Source organism: Uloborus diversus, chromosome 9 (assembly GCF_026930045.1).
Source record: "Uloborus diversus isolate 005 chromosome 9, Udiv.v.3.1, whole genome shotgun sequence".
Lineage (NCBI taxonomy): Eukaryota > Metazoa > Arthropoda > Arachnida > Araneae > Uloboridae > Uloborus > Uloborus diversus.
This window is the reverse complement of record NC_072739.1, coordinates 4,597,928-4,620,042: the sequence shown is the minus strand read 5'-3', so window position 1 is coordinate 4,620,042 and position 22,115 is coordinate 4,597,928. Positions and strand designations below refer to the sequence as shown.

Here is a 22,115-nt window from a genome sequence, read left to right as displayed (position 1 = left end):
ATACTTGGACAAGAAAAAAAAAACTCGAATGATAAATATACATTAGCTGCTATTAATCCCTTAATGGTAAAGCAATGAATAAGTCAAGCATTAAAATAAAAAAAAAATAGTTTAATAAATAAAACCCAGCATTATTTATGACTTCAATGCAAGATACTCTTTATTTTGCTAGTCTTCACACACACACACAGATTAGTTCCCCCCCTCCCCCTGTTGTTGTGACAGGGGCGTAGCTAAGGGGGGGTTTTTGGGGACAACCCCCCCCCCCCCCCGAAAAGTTAGTTTCAAAAAAAAGAGAAAAAGAAGAGAGAAGAGAAAGAAAAAAAAAAGAAGAAAAGGAAAAAAATTCCAAGCGATTATACATATATATATATATATATTTTATATATATATATATATATATATATATATATATATATATTTTATATATATATATATATATATATATATTTTATATATATATATATATATATATATTTTATATATATATATATATATATATATATATATATATATATATATATATATATATATATATATATATATATATATATATATATAAAAGAAGTAACCCCCCCCCCCCGAAAGTCGGGTCTAGCTACGCCACTGTGTTGTGATACATATTAATTTGAAGAACAAAAAAAATTTTAAAAATCCATGGATTACAAATAAGTTGTAAACTGCATGTTAGATAAATAAATTGAACAGAAGATGATATGTCAAATATTAGCTCTTGTTTATTAATACAATGAAACACAAACTTTCAGACTGTTCCCTAAAGTATTGAATATTTGAGCCTGTAATACCATGTATCTATAATTTCAAACTACACTTTTCAGATATTCACCATCAGAGTTGCCAACTGCACAAAAATCAGAAATTTTAAATCAAAATATTCTTTTTTCTTTTGCCAAAAGTGCTATATATTTCAACCTTTACTTACACAAAACAAATATGATGCTGGTCTTAAAAGCATCAAAATTCTGCAACTGATCATACTATGGTTTTAAAAAATTATATAACAGCATATAAATCATTTGTTCAAATAAAGTATATAAAAAAGCTCATTAAAATTGTGATCTTTCAACATAAGTCATGCCTAACAGAAGACACGTTTAACTGGCCAGTCCTTTAGGGCAGGGAGGAGGGGGGGGGTCAGGATGTCAATTGTACCCCTTAGCTATGGACAACCAATGTATTCACATATAAGTGGGTGCTGGGTTTTTTTCCTTCCGATATTTGGTATAATTTAATTTTGGTATAATATAAATTCAAAATAAACTTTTTGCTTCCTCCACCCCTCCCCCCCCCCGGAAAAATTTGAAAGGACGGCCTGACTTTTGATGTGTTGAGAAACTAGCATAGGTAGCGTAAAATGCTTACTAGTAGAATAAACTCTTACGCATTTCTCATCTACATAAACGAAATAAGAAAAATAGTCTTCATTATTTCACATGTTAAAATTATAAACTTGATTTTTTGCACAACACTTTTCCTTTATTTAGGGATGGCTACAGCACTAACAGCCATCTCAACTACATCCTGTTAAGTTGATCATTAGTCCTTAATAACCTAGCGATTGGGTAGTTCCAGTGTTATATGTTAAATGGATGACATATCTTGCCAACCTTAAGGCAGTAAAAAAAGTATCTCATAAAGCAAAATAGGCTATCAATGTTTTGATCACTCAACAATTATTACTTTTATACACATAAATATACTAAGAACTAAAAATTTTGATAGAAAGACTAAAAATTTTGTTTAAAAAGCACTTGACACTTTATAAAAATAAAATAAAATATTGGACAGCAATTGTGAACATACACATGTACTTAAATTCGAAATCTCTTATTTTATTGAACCCCCTTTACTCAGTTAAAGAATGTAAATTAACATAAAAGTCAAAGATTAATTTTTTTAACTTGATTACATGACAGTATGATAAATTTTGATTTCTCTTTAAAAAGTGTAAAGTCAATAAGAGATTCATGAAAAAACACTTTGCCATACGAAAAAAATGCGTTTAAATGCAACAGAAACTTGGAGAGCCATTTTATAGGCTGTTCCCTGGTATTTCCACAGGCAATATCATAGACTTGCGGGACAAAACAAATTCATGGAAATAAAAGCAAAGCGCAGTCGTAATGATAACCACAATTATGAACCATGCATTGAAACTCATTACAATTAACATTACCATGTACCCCATCGTAAGTTGAAGCATATGTAACATAGTTTGTAGCACATGAAACTTCAACCTATAAAATATAACGTTTGTTATAATGCACTCAAAAAAGTATATAAGTAAAATTAAAATATCTTAATTATTAATTTCAAATACAGTAGAATCTTGTTTATCCGTCCCCCGTTTATCCGGATCCCTGGTGAATTCAGATCAAATTTGATCTGGATCAGGTAGAGTTTAAAAACAATTACATTTACTTAAAAAACAGTTTTATATTATGATTGAAAGAACGGAACTATAAGTAAGCCAAAGATTTGTTCTTCATTTGGATTAAATGTAGGTATATTTCCTGTATAGCTTTTGCAATTAAATCTAGTAATCGAACATCACCGCGTATTTGGAGCGTCAGTCCTACACCATTGCAGCTGAGCAATAAAAAACAAAAGTGTTTGCGCAAAATGATCCTTTGCAATTTTCTTACAAAGCATTATTGATTTTGCTGTAATAAGACAAATCTGTCTACCGTATATACTCGCGTATAGGTCGATCTCGCGTATAAGTCGACCTCCCCCTTTTTCAGAGAAAAAATCCAGAAAAAATCTAAAACCCGCGTATAAGTCGACCCCCATACTTTCCAAAAACATCGCGAATTATTTTCAAAGAAATTTCAAAATAATGAACACATTTATTTACAAATAAAATAGGAATTAAATAGGAAAACATTTCTAAAAGCCTTCAAACTCGGATTCCGAGTCACACGCAAAAAAAAGGTCATTAAAGTCCGCTTCCGTCATCACCGCGTCATCGTATACATGTCAAAATATTTGATATTTTTTATTTGTTTTCTTGACTTTCCGGTACTGGGGAAATGATATTAATAATACTTACCTATTTTTATGCGAGGGGACTCTCCATATCTTGACGCCCCACTAATTAAATACAGTCCCAAAACTTTCCTTCTTTCCTGCATGCGTAGTAAGAAAAATGTAAACAAACCGCACGGTGCTTGATTGACGGTTCAGTTAAAAATCGCAGTGAAAAAAAAAAATCTTGTCCGTCAATGTAACGGTTTCAACGAAATTAAGTGTTGCCAAAAATATTTTTTTGAGTTTTCTTAGGGAATTTCATCGAACTTGCAACAAAGAATATGTAAATTGTGTGGAACGTCATCGAAGCAGTATTTAAGCGGTGGACATCTCGCTTTCCCCTGTTTCAACTACCTGGATGCAGGGTTGGCCGGATTGGACCCAATTGGGTTGGACCCAATGGGTTTTTTTGAAAAAACCCATTATTTAGCCCACTTTTGGGTTTTTTAAAAATTTTTGAGAAGTTTTTTAAAAAATTAATTAATTTAAATACTTTCACAATTTAAACTTCTATTTTGTTTGTTCTTCACCACAGACAATGGACATAAAAAATGAATTTTGAACTTTAATAGCATTTCTTAACTCTTAACGGCATTAAAAATATTTCAAAGATTTAAAAAATATATATTTAACTTTTATCTTTAACTGGTCAATAAATAACTCAAATTATCTTGACTAAGTCCTGTCACGTCTGGTTTTCTCAATATTTGTAGATTGTACAGAGGAAACTACTCTAGCTAAAAGGCTTTCATGTGAATTATTTTCTGCAACCCGACACGTCACAAATTTCGAATTAACAAGTTATATTTTTTTTAGAAATTAACAGGTTTTACAAATGGTCGGACAGAAAACAGAATAGGATGTACAGTATTTTCATTATCTTACAAAAAAGTTTAATATTTCTTAATCTGTACACAGAAATAGAAAAACAGGCAACATAAAATTCAAAGAAATGTCTTGATTATTCAGTAAATGGGGATTTAAACTACTTGAGGTTCTACAGTAGTTTTGCATAACAAAATGAAATACAATAAAGTAAAATGCAAAATATGTAGTAATTAAAAACGAACAATAGATTTTATCACTCAAGAAGTAATTTTGCCTTAACTGTTGGTAATCATGGAAACTAAAAAATCTGAAACTTCACCATTCTTGGGTTTCGTCGTCTTTCATACTCTTCTTCAGAAAACGCTGAATTTTAACTAGTTTTCCAGCTTTTTTTTACCCCAAGACAATTCTTGTGCATATACTTATGCTACAATATGCTATAAGTACCCTACATTTTCCCTAAAAAAAAGACAAAAAAAACCACATTTCTTTTAAAAAACCCAGCTTTAGTTGGGTTTTTTTGGGTTTTATTTAAAAAAACCCTGGGTCCATGGGCTTTTTAAAAAAAACCCGGGTTTTTGCCAACCCTGCCTGGATGTCTCCTCCTGCCTAAGCTGTGGTAGTGGGCTACCAGCCCTGGGATCTATCGCCCTGTTGATGATGGAATCGCGTTCCACTTGATCTACATGCCGAATGAATCGAGCCGGCCGGCCTTACGTGGATGTTTCAAGACTTCGTTTGGAATCAACTGGCGGAAGATGATTCAAGATCGCTGGACTGTTTTTCCATTATCAAGATGAACTTTTTTAGGAGCACCTGTGGTATAACTATTATATTTATCGCTCATGTTCGCTGCAATATTTTTATTATTGCTGGATAGGATTCTACAAGAATAATATTATTTTTAAGAAGCCTTTTTTCTTGTTAACATGTTGTATTTTAGCACTAATAAATGTTAATGATTTACTTAAATATGCTTTCTAATTTGACTCAACCAAGACACATTTGTGAGGTCCACCAAGAACTTTAATTAGTTTTTCCTCCTGACAATACATCGGCGGCTGCAGAATCGTCAATGATATCAGAGGTTGCGTTCGACGAACCTCACCGGTCAACCGGTAAGTAACCAGTTACTAACCGCGGCGTTCTATGATCAACCGGTTACCATTCTAAGCAGTTGATTGGAGCAGGTGATCATTAGCTGTCACGTGATTAACTAACCGGTCGCTTCCCGGTCGTGCTCGTCGAACGCACTCTCAGTCTGAATGGCGTGACTGTTGACGATAAATATTTTCATACGTTTCACGATATTTGTTAATTGCTGATTTGATCCTTAATAAAGAGGAATAAAATTATCTTTATGTGTATTATTTAGGTTTTTTTTAGTTATTATTTTTGAATAAGTTTACTTTTTCACACGATTAACTTATCAGCAACTACCTGTAACTGCACATCGGCATTTCGCGTAGCTTCCCAGCTCTCGTTGATCGGAAAAAAAATTTCGGAAAATTTGACCCGCATATAAGTCGACCCCCCTTCCTTTGATCTCATTTTTTGGACAAAATTTCTCGACTTATACGCGAGTATATACGGTACTTAAAATGTTTTGCCTTTTATCCATATTATCCGAATTTTTGTTTATCCGGATTGCCTTTGGTCTCAGTTAAATATGATCTGGAAAAACAAGTTTGTACTGTAATAAAAAATTAACAAAAAAGATAAATAAAATGATACAACAACAATGATAATTATGAAACCAATAAAAATATCATAAATACGCACAAAATAAAAAGTCGAAAGTGGCTACTATGTTTGGGGACTCTGGTAGCTAATGGCTACTATTCAGAATTCCTAGTCTAAAGCTTTAAATATCAAGGTTCATTTCTTTAAAAAAGGTCACAATACATTTACTAAAGAAAATCTTAACTAATTTTAGCATGCATGTTACATTGAATCTGCAATAGATAAACCGAATATGAAACTTTGCCGAACACTGAATATTCAAAGTTCAAATCAAATATTTGGTTTGAAACTTTTAACTACAGCATTTGAATTTTGTGCGAATATAAAACATAAAATGCTCATCTATTTTATGAAATGAATATGCATTTCCATTTAACATCGTAAACTTATCAACATTAAGTATAATCATTTATTCAAAATAAATACAGTGCAACATCGATATCTCGAATCTCTCGGGGACGGGAAAAATTTTCGAGATATCGAGTTTTTGAGTTGTCAAGGTTTTAAAAAAATTACACTATTAACTCTCACATTTACACAGACGTACACTATATGCATTTATATATGAACTATGGGACCACTTCGAATAAAGTAGTCCTCAATATTTCACTAGATTTGAAATTTTCCAATTGTCGAAAGTGCACAGGACGAGATTTTGAAATGAACAACAATTTCAACTGGGTGTTTTTCACCTAAAAATTTAAAAATTCTAATTTTATCTTTAACCAGTAACCTCACATTCAAAAAGTTCTCAGCAGCCATTTTGTAGGAATTAAAAAAGCAGAATGATGAAAATGAGGAACGCATTTTCCGTTTTCTCTTGAAAACTGACGGACCAGAAATCGAACCCCTTTCCTCAAAGTGGACAACATGTTCGAGAGAAATGCACAAATATTCTAAACTCTGGGGAAAACACAGCACCCCCTTCATACTAACACTCCCTTATTATCTTGCCCCAATCCCCTATTCACAAAATTTCCAAGAAAAGGGATGAAAAACGTAAAGCAATTGTCCCTGGAACTAATTTTACTACAAAAATTGCCAAATCAAAACGACAATTCAAACTTGCTTCTGTGCAAAAATTTCGACATATCATGGGTTTGGAAAAATAAATTTCAAGATAACTATGGAAAATACATAGGGGTTTTTATAGAAAATGCTGGGGAGACTTAGGGGGATTATCTTGAGACATCAAGGGTTTCGAGATAAGGAGGTTCGAGATATCAAGGTTTGACTGTAAAAATAACTCATTTTAAAAACAAAAACAAAAAAATAATAATTTAATAATAATACTGCGGTGTGCAGGTAAAGGGCAGTAACTGCAAATTTTTCATTTTTTTGCATTTTTGTCATCTATTGTACGTCATCTTTATTGTACAAGCTCGCTTATTTGATTTCCGCAGAAAAAAAGACGCAAAAAAGACATCTAATTCCAAGATGTCCCAATGGTTTTAGTATTGAAAATCCGACACATATTTCTTCAAATATCTCGAAAACTCATTTACCTACACACGGCAGAATAATATAGTAAATGACTAATTTGGCTTACGTTCATCCGCAACTCTGCATAAATTAATAATTTCTTCTCTGATATGTGATTTGATAAAATTATAATCATTTTAACATGCTATGTCATAAATAATCTTCTATTTACCTGATATACAACTACAAACCCAAATTGCTTAAAATATCATTATAATTAACAATTTATTCCATTGACTTTCTACTATTTTAGTATTTTCATTACTGGTGAATAATTTTATCATTAAAATTGAGGAATGAAATTCAAACATTGCCAGACATTTTTACTTTTTGCCTTTAAGTGCTAAAAACCATTAAACTTTGTTTATGGTGATTAATTTTAATTAGGTTGTCCCTAAACCATATTTCATGTAGTGTAAAACAAGAGTTTCCAAATTTTAAGTGTTTAAGCACCGCAGCTGAAATCAAAGACTCAGTGGCAAGTCACAACATAACTATAACCAAAACACTTTCTTGCAGAGGGAGGGGGAGCAGATATTGGACATCGTATTGAATATGAAGAGAAAAATAAACTTTTCCAAAAAAAATATATGATGTGTTTAATGGGTAAACTGAGATTATAGGCTTGCAACCACCAAAAACGACGACAACCTCAAGTTATGTTGTTCACAACCTCAACTTTTTTGCATATAAAATGTATCTGAATTTTGGAAGTCCCATAAAATGTTACTCATTAGTAAACAACATTTGCTACTTCGTCGCCCCAGATCTATAGGTCATTTGAAGCTGCTCCTTTCTCCTCACTAAGAATGAAAACTCCTCCCACCCACTCATGGCACTTGGCAAAATGTCCAGGTGAATCTTTCAATCTCAGACGTAGATCCAGGGTTTTCAACCTTGGAGAAACAATTTGAGGAGCATCTGTACTGATTTTGAGGAGCTATTTAAAATTTTGCGGAGCAGTTCGGAATTTTGTATAAAAATCAATAAAAATAACCAAAACAGTTGACCTAAAATTGTTTTAAAACCTTAATAATCGTTTTAAGTACTAGTATAAAAATAATTATTTTTAAATTAATAAAACAGCTTTAAACACTATTTCAATATTTGAGTATAAGCATCTTTAATTTCTCATATTTACGTGCGTGTTATGATAAAATTGCAAACTTTAAGCTTGAAAGCGTTGAGCCGGGAAATGCGGAGCAAAATAACTTCTTTGCGGAGCCGCGGAGATTCACCAATTTTGAGGAGGAACTCCGCAAAATGCGGAGCAGTTGGCAACCCTGTAGATCCCACCAGAACGCCTACTCCAGATTTTTTTAGTGGACATACGAGAGCCTACAGGTTTTGTGGGGGTCTCAAGACCTTTCCGGAATGCCACTAGTGTTCTGCTGGTGAGGCCTCACTTGCTCACATCTTGACTTACTTGGGATTTGCAAAGGATGAGCAACCCACAATTTTTCCTGGACTTTTTAAGATATTTGGATTTATGAAGATTGCCTAGCTCTGCTAGACAATTTTGGGATAAGTAAAAAAAAAAAAACATTTGCAACTAATATGGATTTTCGCAAAAGCTTTTTTCTTGCTTAGGAACATGAAATTCAACTGTGCAAACTATTTCACTAAAAGGCTTTACGGGATGTCAGTTAGAAAATCTGGGTATAAAACTTTAGAAATTAAAATACTCCAAAATTTAATAACCAAGTGTTTTCATTTTTTAAAAACACTAGTTACAGAACCTGCACCAAATATTAATCACTGAGCTAAATGTAATGAAATATAAATTCAGTGAAACAAAATATGGTTTGCCCTTCTCTGAAAGTTCCATGTGGGGCAAAAAGTTTTCCCTTGAATCTCAAATTCATGTTGAAAGATTGTTCAAAATTAAATGTGAGAAAGGAAACATACTACCCATCATGAGAAAGGTTGGTTGGAAAATTAAGTCTTATATACATACGAGGGGTCGTTTTTAAGTTTGTGGAATGGAGGACAAGGATAGTAATTTAAAATGCAATATTATTTTTCTTTTTCAATCTATTCACTTGCAACCCAAAAACACTTCACAGATATATCAATAAATTTGTTTATACCAGCATAAAAAAATATTGAATATTTCACCAAAAAATATGTTGAAAAAATGCTTGTTTTACTTCTTCTTTGCTTGTAAATTTCTTCCCACAAGATCTTTTCATTTTGAAGAACAGGTAGTATTCACTTGGGACCAGGACTGGACTATTGGGTGGATGATTCTTAATATCAAAAGTCTACTTTGTGCAGGGCAGCCAACGCAGGATGATTCTTGTGAACTGGAGCATTGTCATGCAGGAGCAACACATCTTTCGTCAATTTTCCTCTTCTTTTTTTCCTTAATTGCTTCTTAAAACTGTTCTAATACTGAAGGATAATATTCTCCTGTTATACAGACACCTTTATCTTTATAATCAATAACACTCCTTCTGAATCCCAAAAGATCGCCGCCATGTGGTTTTCAGCTGATTGTGTCACCTTAAACTTCGTGGGCGGTGCTGTCTCTTTTTTTCTGCCACTGTATGGAGTCCTGCTTAGACTCGGGTTTATAAGGAAAAACCCAAGTTTAATCCCCGTTAACAATCCCGGTCAATACATGATCTTCATCCTCTCTACAGAGGCCTTTATGTTTTCAGTTTTCTTCCCAATTGAGTTGCTCCATCAGCAATTGTTCAAAGTCTAATGATGCAGTTCGGATAAAATTTGAGATTTATGCTAATGAAGAGTCACAGAACACACCTGATGGCTAAAAATATCCCCAGCACTTATTCCCATCCTCGCCATTCTGCGAAATTAAAAATGCACAATCGTATTGTATTTGAATGTCTTATTTAACTTAAAAACATGCGGCAAATATAAAATATATGTAACTGTTTGCCTAGTACAGTAAAATCCCTCTAATGCGGATACTAACGGGACAAATTTTTTTGTCTGCAATAGAGAGGTGTCCGCATTACAGGGGTTTAAAAATGTTATTTGCATTGGAACTGGGAAATAAAAATTGTCCGCATAAGAGGGGTGTCCGCCTTTGAGGGGTGTCCGTTAGGAGGGGTTTTACTGTATTTCTTATGAAATTATATGTCGTCTTCTGATTGAAGTTGTGTATAAAAAAATTGTCATTTAAAATTTGTTATAATTAGCAAGACTTTTAAAAATTGGGCTAATTTACTGGTGAACAATTTGAAATCCCTAGCACATCCATTAAACATTATTCACTCTAAATAATTTGGCTTATTTATGTGCATTAAATCACATAAATATATATTCAAAATTAGTCACTAACATAAAATCATCATACCAAGTATGTTGAAAAAAATACAATTTAAAAAAACAAAAATTTTAAATAAACTTTTTAAAAAGTTAAAACTTTTTTCAATAGTATACGGTAATAGCACCAGTAACAGACATGCTTAAGACATTGCTTTCAGGTTAACTCAATTTTCTAAGCCTTTAAACATATTTAGGCATTTTAAACTACTTTTCAAACACACAACAATATCTCATCTAAGGCGTGGCTGCTTCTGGATCCTTTGAATGAGTTAATTCTAATTTTGTTTGCTCAATTTCAAAAAAAGATCTAACCCCCAGTAACAGACACCGACAACTCTGATGATACCCAGTAACAAATAGGGTGAGGAAAGGATGAGTATAATGAACAGAATTCCCCTTTCCTCTTCAAAATGTGCAAACGTTCTTTATTTTTAGAACTAAAGCCTTATTGAATCCAAATAAACATGAAACACTAGCAGTGGTAGCTGTTCATAACCTTCCACCACTACCTTGTCAATACCAACTGGCTCATAAAATTCTCTCTGATAACACTAGATGGTGTTACCATATTCATGCTTTGCAACAACATCAGTTTTACCAGCCTAAAATTCTTATTATTTAAACCCAAATTTGTCCATATGTCTTTTATTAAAGATCTTTAAAAGAAGTGCCATCCCATCATTGGTACATGGCCCACAAGCCTGGAATCTTAATTTATTCCAGTCTTAGTTGATGCAAGTCTTCATGCTTAGCACAATTGCGTACTGGACACACCATAAAAATAAAGTTTGTAGCGGGAGAAAAAGTCTTCTCCCACCTGTACCTCATTCAATTTACATCCAGCTGCACCTGAACACATTCTTAGTTGTATAGGGTTGACAAAGAAGGAACTTTTCTTTAAAACATTTTGCTGATTCTAGACTTCTTAAATGTTTTTAATATTACATAATTTTAGTTTTTTTTTTGTGTGTATTTTTTTATATTGTATTTGGAGTTTAGATTTTCTGTGTTTTTTATTCTTGTAGCTGTACTTTAGCTTCTCCACGGATCCATGTCCATGTTTAGTGCCTTAAACACATTAATTAATAAAAAAATTTAAAAAATCCAAATTTACGACTGTCTGTTACTAGACCCTTGTCTGTTACTGGTGCCGTAACCCTACCTCATAAAAACTAGAATCAAAGGTTTCAAAGGAAGAAAATACTATTATTTACTTTTCGAGTGTTTTTAATGGTGTGGGATTCAACCATTTGAACAATGATCCACGACTTGACTCTGTACTCTGTGATAAATCGTAGCTAGTGCTGCTTCTCTGCCTCATTTGCAAGATCACTAAATAATGCCGGAGAGCTTTCACAGCTTCATATAGAAAAGTAAAAACTGCAACACCCATACAAAGTCCAAACATACCTAAAAAATGAAAATAACAAAAATTAGTATGTTGATAACAAAACTATATCTTAATGCTCTGCATCAGCATAGATTTCTTTACTTATGTGTTGACAGGAAGTGTTATTTTTATATTTTAATAATTATGTTAATTATTAAAAAGCTAAAAGTTGTTTACTAAAACCATAAAAATCTACTTCACCTATCTCTCAATTTAGGCTAAAGATAGTTCCTGCGCAAAACTGTGCTGATCAAAATCTTAGACTTTGTGTGGTTAAACCATATAAAAGGCGATTCCACCATAACGTGTGTGACAGTTTTACACCATTTTTTCTCTTTAAAGTTCTTTTTCATAAGTTCAGCATCAAAAACTCAAGCATTGGTTAATATTACCATCTATTTATAAGACAATTGGGTTGTTTCCGAAACATTAAAAGTATTTTTTTGCTGAAAGAGCATGCTTAAAAACATAGGATTTTAGCATTGTTTACATAATTTAACAAAGCACTTTAAAAAAATTATTTTAATCAATACACACATTCAATTTCATTTTTTACACTTCTGCACATGATATCACAAGTGATAAAATGCTATTCACTGATGCCATCAGCACAATATTTTGGCATTAGGTAAAGACAAAAATATCACAGCACAATAATAGTAATGAATTTTATGTTTGCTTCCTCCAGAAGAGCCTTCATTCAATAATTCTTATTTTGGTTGCTATTAATCTTACTATTTAATGGCTCTTTTTTTCAATACACTAATGAAGTAGCACGCCAAAGTATATCACTTGTGATGTCATACAGATCTCGCCTTATTTCCAAAATCAAACACTTTTAAAAATTAAATAAAAACCAAGTGTTGTAAATATAAGTTTTTTCTGGCTCCATGTTTTTTTTTTTTTTTTGAAAAAGTCTGTGACAACTGAAAACTGAAATTATAGCACATTACAAGATATTTGAAATTAATAATTAATTATAAAAAACTGAGAATAAATATATTCTGCATGTTATTGTTTTATAAAACAAAGTAAAATAAGATACCAATGCTTGATTTTGTTATTCTGAGATAATGAAAAAGAAGTTTGAAAAGAAAAAAAATAATGTAGAAATGTCACACACATTACAATGAAATTGCCATATAATGAAAAAAAATTAAAAGACAGGGAAATCTGAATTAAGTTTTCGTACACAAATGCAGAATGCTGTCAAAAAAAAGGAAAAAAAATCCTCAGTACTCTAGTGTTGTCCTTTAATAATAAGATTTTTAAAAAATTCTCCCTTAAGTGAAGATATGAAGCAAAGAAAAGGTCACTATAAAAAATATTTAATGGCTCTCATCAAAGATATTCAATAGTCATGTTGTATTGGTTTTGTATTGGTTGGTTGGAAAGTAATATTTCAAAAATGGTTATCTTCTTGCATCTTATTTGTATTAGGGCCGTTTTAAAAAGGTTGGAGCAAGCCGGTTATAACATGAGTTAGGGTTGCATAAAATAAAACAAAATGACTTAAAAGGAGCACAGAAATCATAATATGTACATTATTTGTCACCAACAAAAGCACACATGCATTATATAAAATTAAGACTTCAGACCAGAGTTGATATTTTTTAATATCTTTCAAGTTTCAACATACTAAACTGGCTGTTACTGCCAAGTGTCAAATTTATATTACTTTAAAAAATGTTTTAATCATTGTCAATTTCCTATACCCATTATTAGTTGGTTTAGATGTCGATTTTTTCATGGGAAGACATGGGCGAATTACAATAAAAAAAGTAAAACAATTTAACTTGTTTCCCTTTTTAAAGACTAAATATAATTTCATCACGACGTCATGTAATTTTACAGAGAAAAATATGAACCCAAAAAATTGGAAGCTTAGGAATATATCAGTTTTAGCTATTTTCTGATGCACAAATCTCCTGGATAAATGTCGATAACTTTTCTGTAACCTATGCAAACAAAAACATAAGTTAAGTAATTCTTAAAACAGTCATGTTTAACAAGAAGATCTTACAGCCGTAATCAAAACGTTCTAATCTTTTAAGGGAGTTCACTTCCTGACCACTGAAGTTTATCTGTTTTCTTACCCTAGAATTTTGACCTTTGGCCTTCAAAGTAAACAACTTGATATCAAGTGATGAAACTGGAGTTGTTTTAATGAAAGCCATCATGTGACATAAATAATTTTGCTGTCATGCATAGAATAGGAGATAAAATTTTTTATAATTTGATAGTACACATCTCCTTTTATTTGAACGTACAGGGTCCATTATGAAAGTAATGAGCATTTACTGGCAAAATATATTTATTGATCGTAATTTGTACAAATGTTTAATTTTCTTCAAAATACATTCCTCCTGCATCAATACACATGCGGAGACGTGTTTGCTACGCCTGAAACTCTTCCAAGGGAATGCCTCTCAGGAACGTTGTAACATGGTGTTGGATGTTTCCCAAGGTTCCCCAATGTTTTCCTTTCTTCTCTCTCTCTCTCTCGAGTCGCGGAAACAAAAAGAAGTCATATGAAGCTAAGTAGGGACTGTAAGGTGGTGAGGGATCACCGGGGGGGGGGGGGACATCCATAACGGGGGTTCGTCGGCGACCTCCTCCTGGCTCTCTTTGAATGCCTTGTGCCACTTCCCAGACTGTGATCTTGAAATGCAATCGTCCTTGAAGGCTTCTTGCAGCATCTGGAATGTTTCGGTTGCATTTTTTCCAAACCTCACGCAAAACTTTATGGCGTATCATTGTTCAAGCGAACGCTCCATTGCGTTATGTTACAAAAGTTGAAAACATACTTCAAGCGGAGGCACTTATCTCCACTCACACTGCTCGAAAGCAACTGACGACTGGATGCATTGAAAGGGCATATCCCGCACCACATTTCCCAGCCGGTTTTACCGTGCTGCCATCTATCGTCGCGTCACAATAACATTATGCTCATTACTTTCATAATGGACCCTGTATATTAAGTTAAAAATTTTCAACTCTTGTATCTGTACTAATTGGAAACTATGTGGTTAGCAGCAGTGGCATAGCCAGTATAAATTTCCGAAGAGGATTTATCCCAACAACCATAGGAAGGAGGGGTATCGGGAATACATTTTCCAAATGCACCATAACTGCCCAAAATTAACAAATTTAAATTCTGATCCTTGGGAGAAACCCAACTAAAACCATAAATCTTTTCCAACAATCTTGCAGAAAAGATCTCATTCGAAATTTTTGGTCTCCTTCTCTCAGGAAAGATATTTCTGTATTGGAAAGGGTTCAAAGAAGGGTTAATAGACAAGTTTGGGAACTTTCAGATTTAGACTATGATAACAGACTTAATAGGATTAATATGTATAGCTTGGAGCAAAAGAGAGTCAGAGGGGACATGATTCAGTTGTTTAAATTCATCAAAATGAAAGATGTTAACAGGTTAAATTTTTGCACGGAAAGCAGGACGAGGGGTCATTGTTTTAAGCTATTCAAATCTCGGGCTAACCAGGAAATTAGGAAAAATTACTACTTTAGTAGGGTCGTGGGCACTTGGAACAGTTTACCGGAAGTAGCGGTAATAAGGAAGGGGGTGGCTAGCTTTAAGAGGGCCATTGATCTTCATTGGAGACTAATAAACTGACTAGGACAAGCCTAGCTGGGCCCAGAGCTTGTTGCTGGTTATCACATTTGTATTTGAATAAAAGAAAAAAAAAAAATCCAAACTATTATTTCTATTAAGGCTGGGCGATGCATCGCCAAAAACAGGTGCGCACCCCACATCGTTAAACCGGTGTAGAATATTTTTCCAAACCGATGCATCGATACTGCTCTGATGTACAGATATGTCAGGGTTGCTGCCGTTTTAATCTCCAATTTTTTTCACACTGTTAAATTAACAGTATGTCAATACAATCTGGCTTAACAATGAAGGTGTGAAGAGTTAGACCTTCATTTATTTCAAAACATTTAAGAGATGCACATATGATTAGTTATTAACAAAAGATATATTGATGAACTTGTAAGCTTATCATATAGTCACTTGCCAGGGAAACAAAAAAGCAAAATTTAATGAGCAAAATAGCAACAAAAAATGCATACATGTATTTTGGCGTTACAAGGTGTGGAGTTCCTAGCACAGGTGTCACACGGGGTAGTAACTCGTAGCGTTGCCCTCCCACTCATTTACCCATAAAAATTTTAATGTTTTATGTAAATATGAAATTCATACAATTTTCAGAAACAACTAATTCCTATTTTTGTGGTGTAACAAAAGTTTAGAAGATAAATATTAACTGCAAATCCATTTTATGCAAAATTTGCCCTGAACTCCATAAATCCCTAAACTCCATAAACTGCCTTAAACTCCATAAATCCCTCGCCTCCTGAATTTTGGGCACTCTATTATTGTTAAATTTGTTAGATTAAGTAGTATAAATTTAAGATATATTGGTGGAAATTTTCAGAATTAAAGTATTTATATATTTGACAAACTATAAAATCCTGTTCGAGTGTTACCCAGTGAGGTTAGATGCGAGGGAAAACAGAGTCGTGCGATTTTTACAAGGCCGTATCTAGAATTTTTTGGGGGAGGGGCTCGGATTCGCACATTTCCCTAAAACACACAACATCTATATATATAAAGCAGACAGTGTTTCTTTCTTTGTACCCAATGGCCAGAAGCCCCCATAGTACCTACAGCTCTGAAACTTGGCACAAAATTCGAACGCACCCCGGGGGGTCTGCACCTCGAAGCCTTCCGAACAAGATGATATTTATTCAGTAAGTTACCGCCCTAAAGCCAGAGCTAAGGCAAAAGTACATGAAATACACCGCCAGCTCAGTCAATTCCAGTCGAGGACTACAGTTTCGTGCTTATTATGTTGGTCCCATTTCTCTCAATTAATTAGAACAGGAGATATAAGAGATTCTAATCGCTATCCTAATTGAGCCAATTTTCAAGGCTAAACTTGATTTTTGTTTCTGCAGTGACGTCATCTTCAATATACGATTGCGTTCGAATAGTAGAACCGCTGAATTCTTGATTTGGTTATTGCGCTGTTGTCATTTTGTTAAATTCATTGTGCGAATGTTAATTGATTTTCTTTTTAATATGAAAGTCGCTTGGCAAATTTGGCGATATACAATGTAGTTGCGGATTATTTGTTTATTTGGCAAAACATTTTAGATTTCAAAGAATTACATTTAGGCTTTCAAAGGGTGTTCACGCATTTTAGTTAAAAAATATGATTACTGATTATTTGACATCAGACTGGGGAGGGGGAGGGTATTTTTTCTTAATTCTAGAGTGTGTTTTTTTCCTTTTCTCAGACGATAGCTTTTCTATAGTTAATTTCATACAGGGTGTGGGATTTCCTTTTAGTCCTAGATGTACCAAGTTTTTTGTATTGTTTTTCTGCTGGGGAGTTGAATCCTTTTTCGTACGGGATACAGGCTTTCCTTTTTGTCCTAGATGTACCGTGACTTTTAATCGCAATTGCTTACTGCCATAGGCGTCAAACTTAAGTAAAAACAGGGGGGGAGTGGATTTTTTTATTCAACGGACTTCCTTTAAATTCTTAGCACGGGCATCGCCGTGCGGGTACAGCTAGTATCTATATTAGTGATGTTCCGGATATCCGTATCTGTATCCGTATCCGCGGATATCCGAGGAAAAATAAAGATCTGTATCCGTATCCGTATCCGTTACTTTTTTACGGATCTTAAACGGATCTTTTCTATTCTAAAATTTTTTAAATATTTGAATAAATGATTCTTAAATTCCGTTTAAATTAGGTTTTATTTCCTATTTAAATTATAAGGTATCATTTCAGAAGCCAACGGCCCTCTGAGACATGTTTTTTTAATTATTATTTTAATTTTTAGTTTAATATTAGTTTTTTTTTTATTATTGATATGGGGTTTCTGTTTTTCTTCATTTTGGTTTTTCCCGGCATCCTTCAAAAAAAGTGAGACAAAAGTCTCGATTTACTCTTTGCAAAGGTGTTTCCGGCTCTGTTATTTCGTCGGTCGGAGTAATTTGGGTGGAATGTGTTAGCGCTGCATTTATGCTGAAATAAAATGCAAAAAATTATTTCTAGCCTATCCAGTAGCAGCTTTACACTCTTGCTCCTGCATCCTACATCTACCGAGCAAGCTAGAAATAATTTTTCACATTCCATCTAAGCATTAATGCTGCGCTGACCCGTTCCTTCCAACTCTCCATCAATTTTAACGGAGATTTCTTCAAAGAGTAAATCATAGTCTTAATTATATTTTCGTCGGAGATGACGTTTTTTGAAGAAGCAGTGTTATTATAGTGACGAGAATACCTTCCGTAATAAAATTTACACTTGGATATTCGAATTGGGCAAAAACATTTTAAGATCCGTATCCGTATCCGTATCCGCGGATCTTGACACTAATGATCCGGATCCGTATCCGCGGATCTACTTTTTTAACGATCCGGCATATCACTAATCTATATATAGAGAGACAAACATACAAAACGCATAAAGTTCTTAACTCAGTTACTGAGCCAAACTTAGACTTGATGGGGCACTGAGCTATTGCAACTACGTTTTTTCCTTTTGCGGTCTGGAAATTTTTGTCGCAGGTGAAAGAGATCATTTTCCCAAGTGTATGTCTTTTTTACTACTAAACCTTTCATGTGTCTGGCTCGTTTTTTAATGCTCCCGCTGTTTTTATTTTAATTTCTTATTTTTTATTCACTTTGTGAATAAAATTGTATTTCAGTGGGATGTAGAATATCCATAATTTCAGGGGGTCCAGGGGTTTCTCCCTGGGAACATTTTTGAAAAATACATATAAAAATCTGTATTTTAAGTCCTTATATGGGGGTAATTGTGATTACAAAAATATAAAGAAAGACAGGCAAACAAAACTTTTTAAATGCATTATTTTACAAATCAAGATCAATCAAAAAAAAAAAAATTCCTTGTTCAACAAATCGTTGACATTTATCAACAGTGAGGATCAATTCCCCAACATCCCCCCCCCCCCCTCTCTTGCATCAAATGCCCTATAGTAAAAATCATACAAAATAGTTTAGAAGAAATTGTGCAGAGATTCAGAAAATAAGTAATGAAAGAGTAATATTCTGGCCTTTCAGATAATTCATACTTTATTTTCTTGATAAGAGACAAAATGGAAGTACTTTTCAAGGAATTTGAAAAACGTAAATAATTTTCAAAGACTCTAGAACAGTTTAAATATTTTAAAGCTCATTATTTGTACTTTCCAGAAGTTGATTGCACAGTCTTACAAAATGATTTATAACTTAGCAAGACACTCTTGTTTTAAGTTAGAAACAATTGTAAGAAAATATTTCTCAAAACAAACATTTTTTTAAATTACAAGTAGTGCAGAAAATTAAATAGAGTAGAGTAAATGTTATATTTTTTCTCATGCCTAAGATATTAACAGTATGCAGAAAAATAAGATAAAAACAAGCAATAACAAAAGAACTTCCAAAATACTGAATTCGGTATAAAATGAATTGCAAGAGATGAAAAACATGAGTCACAAAAATTTATCTTGAAAAATATGCTGCAAAAATGCGATAATCATGATTTTTGCATTTTTTACGCAGGATGTACATCAAAAGGAGCTGAATTTGTCACATCTTGGTAAACAGATATCAGCACAATCCGAAAACCAAGGGCCCTCCGACCCTTGGGGAGATCCCGACTTGAAATCGATGTGGTGTAAGTTTTATAAGAGTTTTTTTTTGGGGGGGGGGGGGGGCAAGTCAACCAAACTGACAAGAGGCCTGCCTTGGCCTTGAATTGAATTAGAAAAGAAAGCAAGAAGTCCTAAGAAGTGTCTAAATTTCAAGAATGCTTTGCAGCTAATGAGAACTAGAATTGCTTTTTCTGTATTTCTCCAAATAGTTCACTCGTTTAATAGTTACAAAATTTATGAAAAATCTTTGTTATTTTCCTTTTCTGACATAAGTAGTGAAAAAAAAACCTATTTTACGTTAAAAAACATCTTAGGTTTCGGGATGGGGGGGGGGGCTATGGATATGGTCCTGGACTTTTATACTAATTTTTTTGAATTGAAATTCTAAAAATGTAATTTCAAATTATCTTTGGTGACAGGCATGAGCGTTACGGGTAAAAGGCTCTCTTTTAAAAAGGGCAGTTGCCCCTCCCTGGCTATGCCCATGGTGATAGCAGTTCCTTTTGTGTATTTTATCTGTAAAAATTTCTGCTATTCTTCAAACTTGTTTTCTCCAACGAAAAGTTTGTTAAAAGCTTGAAACATGTATGTATTCAGGAAAAACAATTCAATGCACACGAAAATAAATTTTCAATTAACTAGGCCCTATGCTTGAATTTTAGTAAATGTACACTATACACAAATTTTTCAAAAATGTTTTACCGCGTTCAAGAAAATGCTATTGGTTGGCGGAAATACCAAGTACCTTACACGAAAACGGAAGTTCCGAATAAATATACATAATGACAATTAAATAATGATAAATATACATTTTTACCTCCATCCGAATTTGCAGACAGGTTTTCAAAGAGGAGATTTTGGACGTTGCTCGAAAAGGTGAAATAGTTCTGGAAGTCGGGCATCTGAAATGATATTTCGAAGTTACAAAAGTACAGATTAACATGGGAGACGTCAGAAAAATACGCCAGATAAACAAATTTTTACCATAGCCTTTACAACTTAGAAAACTTTCAATGCAACAGAATAAAAAACTTTTTCCAAAGCTCTTTCCTATTTCAAATCGTGCTGCGCAAAGTACACACAAGGTTGCAAGTTGCAATGTTTTGAAAACAAGAACTGATGTGGGTGATGTGATGGCGGAGTATGAGAACACATGGAGTGAAAACATACTTAAATATTAGCTCCAAATTTATCTTTTGTGTTCTTTTGCCCGAAAATCTCGTAGAATTTCACGCATGTTTTGCATCTGAGACACAAACTTTCATTGACAGCTTTGAAATTTCTCCAAAAGTTTATTTCCAAAGTCTTTCTTAAACATTTTTTTCAACGTTACTCGACGTCCACTGTGCTATAAAAGGAGCTCTTTATAATTCAGGGTAAACTAGAGTCCCTACAAGGATTCTAGTGTAAACAACTGCATCAAAATCCCAGCACTTTACTTATGTTCTCATACTCCCAACCCAAATCACATGCTGTTTCCATACTTTTAGCTTCAAAAATGAATAATACGTTCGAAGTCGCCAGGCAGTGGTGCAACCAGGAGGGTCAACCACTTTCGTTCCCTTCTCTTGCCTTCTTCCCCCCTCCCTTTTTTTCTAGCCAGTATGAAAAAATGCTATGCTCCTTACCTCTCCTCCCTCGCAGTAAATTTGAAAAAAAAAAAGGTTTAATTATTTGGTTAGAGAAAAACTGAAAAATTGACGTCCTAAAAATAATTTTTAGGCGTTTTTAGGGCATCAATTTCAAAACATTTTTGGAGGAGGGTCTCCGAGAGAGAGAGAGAGAGAAAGAGAAGGAGCCAATAATAAATTCCCTCATATTATAAACAATGATTTGCCAAGAAATAAACAAACACACAAATAGCGGACACGTCTTCGAATTCGTCTGGACTCCTGCTCATGTTGGAATCGAAGCAAACGAAGTTGCCGATAGTTTGGCTAACCAGGGACACGGAGAAAATCAAATTCTTCATTGGATTTCTTCCGAAGACCTCATTCAAAAACAGAAGACAAAAATCCATGACAGAATGATCTCGAGTTGGAACAATTCAAAATATTCTGCTAATTATAACCACTTGAATGGCTACAAGAACAGTGCACACCTGACACTTAAAAACAGATATATCCTTCTTTCTAGAGCCCGGACCCGCACAACTTTCACAAAACAAAATCTTTTTCGCATCAAGCTAAGTAACTCCCCTTGTGCTTAACTTGCAATGAGCATGACACTGGTGAACCACGCGCTCCTAGTTTGTATAGGAAGTATAACCGAGAAAGAGACTGTTTACGTGCATGCATGGGGTGTGTCCCCTTGTCCTTTTCTTATATTTTCTTTGCTGCTCAAGGCTCCAAACGCGTGCTGTCTTGTCTCCTGGCCTTTCTCTCGGCTATCAACCTTCTCTGATTTTCGTTGCTCCCTCGCTCATGGCTGATTTACAAGCCGTGTTCCTTCCCTTTCCTGTTTTCTGTTCTTTTGTTGTTTGGTTTGGGCTGTCATTCTGAAGCCTTGCATGATTAACATTTCTCCTTGGACTTTGTTTTCCAGTTTATGTTGGCAAGTGGCCAACTGTCATTTAAGTATGTTTCATCACTGTCTTTTTAGAAGACAAAGAACTTTTATGGATCAATAG

At 33.8% G+C, this 22,115-nt stretch overlaps 1 protein-coding gene across 1 annotated transcript; it reads right to left on the bottom strand.

Moving 5' to 3' along the window:
- Positions 1 to 2,053: 2,053 nt before the first annotated feature.
- On the bottom strand, positions 2,054 to 20,589 carry LOC129230703 (probable low affinity copper uptake protein 2). Its single transcript, XM_054865122.1, is given in 6 exon segments — positions 2,054 to 2,251; positions 3,487 to 3,521; positions 6,736 to 6,804; positions 11,707 to 11,811; positions 20,304 to 20,388; positions 20,471 to 20,589. Coding segments are annotated over 6 exon segments (495 nt in total). The 5' UTR covers positions 20,474 to 20,589.
- Between the last annotated feature and the right edge of the window lie 1,526 nt (positions 20,590 to 22,115).